An 11,796-nucleotide genomic window follows, 5' to 3' on the forward strand; every position below is an offset into this window, starting at 1 on the left:
AATTATGGTATAAAAAAATTCATACCGATGTCGTACCGAAAATTTCGGTACATATAACTAACATAACGGTTATACCGAAATTTCGGTACGATATCGATATATACAGTATTATATCGAAAAAACTTTATATTTTTTAAATTTATTGTTTTAAATTATTATATATTTTAAAATTATATATATTTTAAGTATTTCGATATTCTGGTATATACCGAAATTTCAAATTGCATACCGTTATCATACCATACCAAAATCTTCGATATAACGAAAATTCGATATTTTTTCGATACGATAATCTCGATATACCAAAAATTCAATATTTTTTTCCACTCCAGTACAAATATTTAAATAAACATTATCCATGATTCTTATCAAACTATATAGGCGATTTTCATGGGCCCTCGCTTTATTTTATATATCTTGTTGATTTTATTTAATGTGTTGTCCCATCATGAATATTGCCGTAACTTTTCGGAGTTGTACGTAGTTTTTCTTTGTTTATCTATACTATACATGTTAAAAATTTTAAATCACCCAAATGCCTCCATCATTTATATATGACATGACTTTAACTCCAAAAACTATTTCAAAATCAATTATACAAATATGTTTAGAATAAAATCAAAATCTTATATTAGAAATACACAAAGAAGATCATAAATTAATAAGATAAAAATAATATTCATTGGTATGAGGTTTTTTTTAACAAAGTCCTAAAACAAATCCATTAAAATTTTGATTCAAAGTGGACAGTATCATACAATTATAAATATATATGGGTTATGGTTTAGATTGAGTCATGTGGGTAGAATATTCAGATACTTAAACGATGGAGGTGAGGGTTTTCAATAAATCTATGATAAACTTTTGAGGCAGATAGTGTTCCAAGTATTTCACGTAGTGTGTGTGCTCTCTACACAGTGGAGATGAGTGGCATCGAGCTTTATGGTGACTTAAATTTAAAGTGGATCATATCATATTAATGTGGAGATATATGAGTTTCATCGTGCGACAAAATACGAGCACACAAAGTATGCACAAGAAATCAAGAATGTAACTTTATTTTTTGAAATCGCGAAAAAGATTTATGCAATGCGAGAAAGTTTTGGATGTGATTAAGCCGAAGAACAAAATTATGAACAATTGAAACAATGTAATATTATTCTTATGAATTTTCACTAGACCCATTAATCTAGTTCATACTTGCTGCCGGAAACCGCTGTTTGGTAGAACAGGCCCATCACAATTCTAAAAGTAGTATGATTTTATGATGGTTTTAAAACCTATTATTTAAAAATTTTGTAACCATAATTAATAATTTCAGTTATAAAATTAACTATCCCTTGAAATTAATTATACAGAATTTTTAGAATACATATATAGGATGAGCGACACCTCATCGGTGCTCACATAGGTGTGCACGGTAGGTGTNCAACCCAATTTTCCTTCAAAAGTGCCTCGTATTGCTAACAAGTTAAGTTAATACCATCCCTGCTAACACTGACACTATTATATTTAAAAACAAAATAATAATGATTCCACATATGATTTTGCTGTTTGTATAGTCGTTGATGTTATTTATTGAGCAGAACATGATAGTTTACATATTATATTAGTCAAATAAATAGCTTTGACCAAGTTCAATGTGACATACTCATTCGATATTTTTTTTAAAAATCACTTGCTTCTTTGTATTGAAAAAAATTAGCAAAAAAATATTTTTTGTAGTTTAAATTAAAAAATTTAAAAATAAATTGTAAAATGGCAAAAAAATAAAAATAAGTTTTTTATTAAGTTGAAACTTGATTTTCTTAGTAGTAGTAGATCTTTGTGACCCTCGAAATTTTTTAAATCCCTACTTCTTAAAAAAAATGTATTTCCTAGTATATATATATTGACATTCCAATGTATATTTATTGGTGGTGAGATCCCTCATGTTTTTATACTTACACTTAGGGTGTGTTTGGTTGAGTGGATTAAATAAGGATAGATTAATAGTCAAATATTTATCGTTAAAATTTTAATATGTTTTAATAATCATTTTGACCCATTTTAAGATCCAATACTATTGATCAAATAGTTATCCATAAAATTGGATCTTAAACCGGGTCAAAATGATTATTAAAACATCTTAAAATTTTAACGATAAATATTTGACTATTAATCTATCCTTATTTAATATACTCAACCAAACGGAACCTTAAGGTTTGTGTCATCAAATTCTCAATTTTTTTTTTCATTTTTATATTTTTTACATTCAAATAGAAAGTCTTAAGAAATTAAAGTACGTATTACAAGTTTTGAAGAGCGAAATTGTCGAACCTTTTAAAGAATTGATAACTCTGATACCGTTGCACATTGTCGTCATGTAAGTATATGGTCGGTCACCCCACACCTAAAATCCTAAGCCGCCTCTGGCAATAATATTCATTTATGTCCCCGTCTAGTTCAACTTTTTTTCTCCACGTGCAAAAATAATTATTTTAATTTATCGAATTGGCATGACAAAGTTTTCGATGGGAATGAAACATTAAAAATCAATGGATTTGAGCAGGTAAAAGTCATGAGGTTAATTAATCTGTAAAAGTTACTAAATCAAAAAAATAAAAAAAAAATTTCCGTAAACTATAGGACGAAAATGAAGATTGTTGGATTAAAGCAGGGTTTAGAAAAATAATTATAGTTTTGTTTCATTGTTAGTCTGTGATGATATCCGTGCGAATCGGGTCAGATATAAGTGTACGATCCACCGGATAATGAAAGTAATTTAGTGTTTAGGAATTTTAGTGAAGATAATGACTTCAATAACACCTGCAAACAAGAAAGGAACTCGTGAATGAGCGCCGGAAGGGTGTCCGGCGTGACCACTCCGATGCTTAATTTAACAGGTTTGAAGATGAATAACACAAACAATATATGTAGAGAATATATGTATGGTTGAGAGTTAAAAGTTTTCAGAATTTGTAAATGACATTAATACCTGCTATTTATAGTAGAAAATCTCATGATTATCTTTTTTTCAGTGCCACATACTAGGTATGGCAAGTCGGTTGCCTATACTATACCTTCTGATGACTTCTAGAACACTCCAAATCCATGTTGCTATGACAGATTAGACAGCCCGTATCAATCACACTCGAGTGCGGTGCAATTTTCGAGATGGTCCGGGTGGTAAGGTACCCGAGTGCTTGTATGAGGACCCGGCTATTGATACCCTGGGAGGGGAAGTAATGCCCGGCTAGTTGAGGAGAGTACCCGACATATTGGCTCTTATCTGGGCTATCCAATTAATATCTCGGGTTATCCATGACTCAGATCCTTATGGAGGTATTAGTCTGAATTATTGGACCCCAAATTCCCATTCAAAATTGGAAATGACGAGCTTAATTCTCACCACATTTATAACACTAATAATACAGATTGAAAAGAGTTCAAAAGAGCGGAAATGTAATCTTCCGAGCATTCTCTTTCAGACCAAGTAAACACACTGTTTCCGTGATGCTTATTAGAGAATCAAAGCAAGATTTTGAATTCTGGGATTCAATCGTTTTCTAATTCTCTGAAACAAAATAATAATAAATAATTGGATATCCAATAATTTACTGAATCCCAGAAAGAGTATTACATCATTATGTTCTCGCCACCAACTTTCACATCGTGAATAAATAATAAAAAATAAAAAAAGTCACACGTATTTACATGTTTTCACTAAAAAAACTATATAATATAAACTCCAATCAGGAGTTTTTATTTATTATATAAAAATATAATTAGTAGAATATACTGTGATAGTCATATATAATTAAGGGTCCTTTGATCTTTAGGTTTAGCCGTTAAGCATACCGTTTCTGCACCGAATTATCTTTGAAATAAATTCTGTGGCGAGCTCAAAATCTTTAGTTTTCACCGATGTTTGGTCGGAACGAACATCAATCCCATAAAAAATCCAAGAATATTTCTTCTAATTTAGTTTCTGCTCGAGTTATTTTATGCAAATGTTTCCAGCTTTTGATAATATTCCTCGTCTTCCAAGGTTTATTCCTGTCATATTTTTCCAGCAAACCACCAAAACACACACCCATTCGTGAAGCCGTTGAACAACATATCGAGCCTCCGCCGGAGAAGGGGATATGCCAATACGGTATGTTTTATGTCTACGAATTGCCGGAGATTTTCAACAGAGAGATGTTGGTCAACTGTCGTGATTTGGACCCGTGGCACTCCAGGTGTAACGCGATTTCAAACGGTGGTCTGGGCCCGAGAGCGGTGGGTTCCGGTCGGAGGTCGGACGGTCTCGGCCGCGTCGTGCCGAAAAATCTTTCCTCCGCGTGGTACTGGACTGACATGTTCGCAGGGGAAGTTATTTACCACGAGAGAATGTTGAGGCACGAGTGCAGGACTGCGGCGCCGGAGTACGCCGCGGCGTTTTACACACCCTTCTACGCCGGGCTAGCGGTAGCGAAGTATTTGTTCACAAATTACACCGCCAAGGACAGGGATCGACAGTGCCAGATGCTTCTTCGGTGGGTGGCGGAGCAGCCGTATTGGGCGAGATCCAACGGTTCAGATCACTTCATCATGCTCGGCCGGATGACGTGGGATTTCCGGCGGTGGAAAGACGAAGAATGGGGCTCGAGCTTCGTCAACATGCCGTTGATGAAAAACATCTTACGACTCTCCGTTGAAAAGGACCCTTGGGACCAGCTCGAGATCAGTGTACCGTACCCCACCGGATTTCATCCCAAGTCCAAGTCAGAGTTAAATCAATGGCTGGGATTTGTCCAAACCCACAAAAGACGCAACTTGTTCACTTTTGTTGGTGCCAAGAGACAATTAGAAGGTGATTTTAGGACCCTCTTACTAAACCATTGCAACAACGAGTCGAGCTCGTGTCGAGTCGTCGATTGCTCGGGTACTCGATGCTACGACGGTACTTGGGAGATTCTCGAATCGTTTTTGGACTCAGATTTTTGCTTACAACCTCGAGGTGATGCACATACAAGAAAGTCAACGTTCGATTGCATGTTGGCTGGTTCGATCCCGGTTTTTTTCTGGCGAAGAAGCATTAAGTATCAATACGAGTGGTTCTTGGGCGATGAACCGGATGATTTTTCGGTTTTTATAGACAGGAGAGCCGTGAGAAACGGGACGTCGATAAGAAAAGTTTTGGAGGGGTATAGTAGGGACAAGGTAAGGAAGATGAGAGAAAGGATTATTAATTCGATTCCTATATTTGTGTATAGAAATACGATTAGTGATGAATCGGGGGATTATAGAGATGCTTTTGATATTACAATTGAAGGGGTGTTGCGGAGGTACAAGGAGAAAAAGGGTTTGATAAAGAGTTAAAGAGATTATTAGATACATTACAAGGCTAGTTGAATCAAGAATTATGTAAAAATCATCTTTACACATTAAATTTGTTGCTTTGTATTTTACTTTTGATAGAATGCATTTGGTGTCGTATAGTTAATATATGTTTTGGTATATACATGTCTTTGAAATAAAAATCTAGAATTTTTATGAGATAAGTCGATTTAAGTTTTAGAATTTTCAATATCCATTTTTTTTGTTAATAAAAAGCGATAAAGGAAAATCTGAAGGTAGCCTTTGGTTTCGTGCCAACTTTTGTCGAAAGTTGCCGTTTCCGGATAAAACAAATCCAAAAAATACGGGATTAATTAACGAGATTTCAGGTAGCGGTATTTGTTTATTATTATTATTATTATTATTATCGATCGGTTGTTTTTTTTTTTTTTTAAAAAAAGAGTTTTTTATCGGTGGTATTTGTTTATTAATTTAATTTTAAAATTAATTTTGTTAATTGATTTGTTTGATAATATATTTCGATATTCCACTTCACTTATCTTATATACTATATTATATATTATAAAGTAAAGCTTTAGACTAACACTGATATTTTTGATGTAGCATACCTTATATATGTTAAAAAAATTAAATTTATATATATCATAAGATTTTTAGATATTGTTCATGATAAAATAAAAAAAAAGTATAAACGTGTTTGTTTATTTTTATATATCTACATCATTAAATCTTTAGATATCATCAATAATAAAAAATTTATATAAAAAAATCAATGATAATTATTCTAAGTAACAAGTACACATCACGTGCAACACTAATATTTAATTAAAAAAATTAGTAAATACCGTATATATATTTTTGTTCGGAATGATGAATGGTAGCCTGGTTACCGAAACATGCACGAACAAACTTCGAAATTGTGTCTAAATGGACGGATTACGCGAGAAAGAAACATTTTCTCTTTCTTTTTTTCTTCTTTTTCGAACGAGGAAAAACAATTTCGAACCAGTCGAACAGATCGACTCAACTTGAAGAAAAAAGGGTCCATTACGTCGACATCCACTTCGTTCCGATTGAAATACTTGATGGATTTGTAGATTTCAACTCATTTAACTTAAATTTTGAGCTAATCTGCAATCGATGAATTTGATCAAACCCTTCCATCCAAATATCCCACCGCTTCCCACCAAAGATTGCTATCCATTAAGTCCAAGCCGAAGGTATTTCGGATTCATGTAATATATCGATTACAAGGTTTCCGGGTTGGCTCTTCTAACGAAAATGGAGACGACTCTTCACGCACAATAGTGTCAAACGTGCAGTTGGTTTATGAAAGGTACTTAAACCATAAAAGTACTTGACAAACCATAAACCAATTACACATCTGACCGTGTGTGTACAAATATATATATATACTTATAAAAACATATGAATATACATATGTTTGTGAGTATATATATATATATATATGTGTGTGTGTGTGTGTATGCTCTGACTTTATATAACCAAAACGACTTCTGACCAAACATTTGTACAACAACGTTCTCTGCATAGGCAACAAACAAAAAATAGTAACTAGATCGGGCAAGGCATCGAATTTCAATCTCTAAACTAAGAATCAGAGAAATAAATAAATGAAATTAAGTTATCTTTCAGAGTTACCCAAGTTAGATTTAACCCAAAAAACATCACATTTTTCCTTGTGTCAATTTCTAGGTGTTGTCCTCAGCGACTGCATCTTTACATGCACTTTCTCTATCCCTTTATATCCCTAGCTTTTTTTGGTATTATCTTTACCTTCTCCTTATCGGTAACTCTGCCAGTTGCTGCTTCAACGGTTTCTTCATCCAATTTCCTTTCTCTAGCCTCCTGTTTCCTGTCCCTTTTGTTCTCAACTATTTTATATAGCTCGTTCATGTCCTTTGTGATGAGATCTAATGGTTGCAAATATGTGAAGTCGTCGTCCTCGTCAATCTCGGCCTGATAAGCAAGATATTATATTAACAGACATAAAACACAGGCCTTCTATGGAAAATAAAATAATTTGAGATGAGTTATGTAACTTCTAACATTAGTAACATTTGCTTCCATTTCCACAAATTGAAGTCCTTTTTGCACAACTTTAACTAAAGATCCAGGTGGAATCAGATTGCCATCAATCGAGGATTTGTTGAGACCAGACTCAAATCCAAAAGTGAAAGCAGCATGCGTAAATCCTATGAAAAAATCATACGAAGAAATGCATAAGCAAGATGGCATGGAAAGGAAGGGATGGGAAAACCACCATTTGTCCCAAATGCATTGTCTCATCTCTTACCATAAAAATTCAAATGTTGTACAACATTTACCACATTAATTGCTAAACGTTTTTGAAGACATAAAACGATAGGAAGCATCAAAACATTTAACGAATACAGACATAACAATTTTGAAAGACAGTGTATAATAAACAGAAAAAGGAAAATACAGCCACATTATCACCGGGCTGAGTGGATCAACAATTTCTAGGAAAGGGAGCAAGTCAATAGAGTTCTTCTGAGGGAGAAAGTTGAACTTTTAGAATCATTACACATAGATTATTAATCTTTTTCCACTTGGGGAGGAGCGACTGCCACGTCACCCCAGCTGGATCCGCTCCCTGTGACCAGAATAATGTCAGTTAAGAAACTGAACTCTCTGAGGTAATCTCACATAAAGGGAGCGTGACAAAGCAACTTCCTTCTATGTCTCGCATCTGACGAAATAGATGTATTACGTCCTACAGCCAAGGGCATCGTTAAATTGATGCCTGACTGAATGTTCAATGCAGGCTCTAATGAACAACAGTGACAATGTTCTTAAAATATTATACAGTTTTTGTTTTTGTCTTGGTACCAGCTTGTTAAGGTGTGAGACGAAGTGAGCAAAAAACTCATTTTTCATTATGAATAATAATGTAATAAAGAGTATGAATCGTTTATATACAACTCAAGTAACGAACTAACCTAACTACATAATCGTAATGTGTGAAAGGTGAAAAAAGGTAAGAAACAAAACATGCTTCTATAACTAATATGACCAACACCTCTAAGCATTAAGAATCATATCTCAAAGTACACCTAAAAATTGCAGAAGCTTGATGATATGATAATTTCTATAAATTTCCACAATCAAACTTGCAGAAGCTTGATGATATGATAATATCTAAAAATTTCCACAATCAAAATTGCAGAAGCTTGATGATATGATAATTTGATATGATAATTTCTAAAAATTTCCACAATCTACACTCAGAAAGTCTAAAGATGACTACTAAAAACCAGGGAAGGCACAGATTTACACAACTAACTCACAAGAGCAGAGGAGGAGACAACCACATCGGAATTAATCCATTTGAAACATAAACAAATATTTTCAAATCTATTTCACCTTGATGCACAATAAAAATCTACCATCCGAAAACTTATTATACATACATATGTATAATTTTGCAGTTCTCCAACGACCAATTATATTTTATAGGTTAAATTGGAGATTATAAAAAGGTACAAATTTTTTAAGAATATCTTCTCAGTGAGTGGCTCCCTCTTCCCAGACGAGCACAAAATACTTCTGATTTGACAGCAAAAAGCAGCGATTCAAATAGAAGACAAGAAATAAATTACAGCTCAGTCGCACAATCCTTCACAATCAGAACTAAATCAATGTAAACAAAACCATATATCCAAAGAAAGGCGGGGAAGGGGGTGTTGAAACTAAAACATAGACCACAGATTTTCAAGTAGTTAACATCCATGTGGAGAAATAAACCAAACAAAACAATCAATAATAGCCCTACATGCGAGGGTAAAAAGTTATAGATACATATATACTGCGAAAGAACCGAATCTGGAAGACAATAGACCTGATTCATGAAGATAACGGTATACGAGATAATTCAATTCCAAAGAAGTGATTGACTCCATTGATTTACCCAGAAAAAAACTTGAAATTTCAGGAATAATATGGACTGGAACGACTTGAGGACTTAAATTTGAGAATCCCAACAAACTCGCGGCCGATTTGCGAGACCCTGAAGAATGGGGATGTTATTTATAGGTTGTTCACGCGGAAGAATGGAGCGTACCGGGCGTGACTGGTAGTTCCTGTAAGTTCTCTGTTTTTGAAGCTGGGCCAGGATGTCCGTTTGAAAGAATGTTGAATTGGGCCTCATCAATTTCGAATTGAATATGCAAGTGAGCCCATAAAAATTAATTTCCTTTTTAAAGCCTATTAAAAAAAGCCCAAGGAAAATGGAAGCTTTATGTTAGAAACAAATTTATTTGTATTCTAAATCGGTAAATAATTCGACGTCCAGATAACTTAAGTAAGCAGCGCAACAATTCTTTATTTTGTATAATATATATCACACAAAATTGCTATGAGACCAACTCGTTGACATGTGAGATGAATCTCTAGAAGATAAATGAATAATATTATTTTTTATATCAAAAATATTATTTTTCATGTATGGGCTATATCGACCCGTCTCAATTCTCATAACAGACTTGATCTCTAAATTAACATTAATATAAATTAAAATTTCAAAATATATGCCCTTATTATTTTTAAAATACAAAAAAAAATTTATACACCAAATCGAATCCAAAATCAAATTTAATTTTTAAAACATAATGGAGAGTGTTATTTGCACTCCATAATTTGTTAATTATATTCTAACTTATCATTTTATCTAACTAATGGTCAATGTTACTCTTCCTAAATTTTAGTCAGTTTTTACAAAACTTATCATTTATTATTTTTTCACATTAACTACTATAATAATTATAATTTTAGATTTATAATAAAAATAAACTCATTATTTAACTATCATAATTTAAAATTTATAAATCTGATTTAATTTAATAGTTGATTGAACCAATTTAAATTTGCGTTTTGGTTTGACATAGATCATGTATTTTAAACATATTTTTAAATTTATTTTGATTCTTTATTTATTTATTTCAAAATTTTAAAAATAACATATATACCAATGTTTTAAAATATATATTTATGTTTTACATACTTTAAATCTTTAATTTTGTTATTTTAATTATTGGAATTAAAATTTTATGCAATAAACAATATGTTATAATCGAAGATGTATTCACTGTAGGTGTGAATAAACACTTTAATCTCTTTTTGAATAAATTTTAAAATCAAGCTGGATTAGCATCTCGGTTATGTTCTCAATCAAACTAAGTACTATGAGCAACTGAAAATATTTTAAAAAGCGGAAGAAACTCTAGTACTTAGTAAAATGAAAGAAAGATATAACATTAATAACATAAGATAAATAAAAGGTAATAGTTTGTTTATAAAAGTTCGAAAACTAAGCTTCTATGGTCCTTCTTCTGTTTCCATAAATATTTCACAAGAGTATTTGATTGATACAATGTCTTGTACAAATCTACTTCAGTTCGGTTCCACAATCCTATTTAGCTGAAATTCTAGCAACTCTCGACAACTACAATTTGTCCAAAAACATACTTCTGACAATTTACGACAACTCACTACACAACTCAGTTTAAATATAGAAAGATTGAGTGAGTAAAATATGATTCACAAAGTGATCCTTAAATGATATGATACAACTCCATAGTGTGTGCGAACATCTCGAATAAAGATAACTTGAAGAAGATGCTGAAAGCTTCATAATGTTTGCAGATTCAGTAGTTCTGGTGCTTTGGTCTCTTTATAGGTGGTCGTTACAACATTAATAAATTTGAATAGTAAACTTATTGTGTAGCCAACGTTTATACAGAGAATGTCACATGTTCTCGTCGTCTTTCCCATTTTAGTTCTGAGCAATAAACTCTCTCGGACACTAGCAAGTTGGGGAAACCAGTTTTATATATTTTTTTTAATGTCATTTATGAATATTCCTAAAAAGACTCGGATAAATCTGGTTATTAACTATAAAGAATGTCTTCAGATCGGTTGGCTCCCAGCTCAAGGTTCAGTCTCAACGACTTCAATTGTATTGGCTCAATACGCATTGGTTCCACAATAATCAGTTCGGCTTGTAAATAGCTCCAGACTTCTTAAGTTCAAAATAAAAATTTTAATATGTATATCTCTCGCTTGATGTTCGTTACAGATCAATTTAATTTTGTTATCACTAAAACTTAAATCCAAATTTTTATCTTAACACAATAAATTCTACAAAGTAAAAAAATTTGAACATATTTTATTTAGTTGGCAAATAACTTACATACTGTATATTTAAACATGTTAAAAATATTATAATTTAATTAAAGATTAGAAAATTTGTGATATATCCGAATACTTTTATATATTCTGTAAAAAAAAAATTAACCAAAATTTTATATATCTCTACTGGATCTTGGGATAAACTTTTAAATTTTATATTTTATTTGTATATAATAAAAAATATGGGAAATTTTTAGTTTTTTTAATAAATAAAAGTTTTAGTAGTTGAATAAGTTTTGT

The 11,796-nt window shown here is 32.3% G+C and overlaps 2 protein-coding genes across 2 annotated transcripts; one reads left to right on the forward strand and one right to left on the reverse strand.

Annotated features, from left to right (window-relative positions):
* Positions 1 to 3,770: 3,770 nt before the first annotated feature.
* On the forward strand, positions 3,771 to 5,507 carry LOC140960063 (xyloglucan galactosyltransferase XLT2-like). Its single transcript, XM_073418179.1, has one exon. It carries the CDS (start codon positions 3,907 to 3,909, stop codon positions 5,344 to 5,346), a length of 1,440 nt encoding a protein of 479 aa, XP_073274280.1. The 5' UTR covers positions 3,771 to 3,906; the 3' UTR covers positions 5,347 to 5,507.
* A 1,369-nt stretch (positions 5,508 to 6,876) lies between these two features.
* LOC140960064 (WD40 repeat-containing protein HOS15-like) lies at positions 6,877 to 9,417 on the reverse strand. The gene is made up of 3 exons (XM_073418181.1): positions 9,209 to 9,417; positions 7,396 to 7,541; positions 6,877 to 7,305 (listed from the first exon to the last, which is right to left on the reverse strand). Exons 1-3 carry the CDS (start codon positions 9,267 to 9,269, stop codon positions 7,081 to 7,083), a joined length of 432 nt encoding a protein of 143 aa, XP_073274282.1. The 5' UTR covers positions 9,270 to 9,417; the 3' UTR covers positions 6,877 to 7,080.
* Positions 9,418 to 11,796: the final 2,379 nt, after the last annotated feature.

The sequence above is a fragment of the Primulina huaijiensis genome, chromosome 15 (assembly GCF_012295235.1).
Source record: "Primulina huaijiensis isolate GDHJ02 chromosome 15, ASM1229523v2, whole genome shotgun sequence".
Lineage (NCBI taxonomy): Eukaryota > Viridiplantae > Streptophyta > Magnoliopsida > Lamiales > Gesneriaceae > Primulina > Primulina huaijiensis.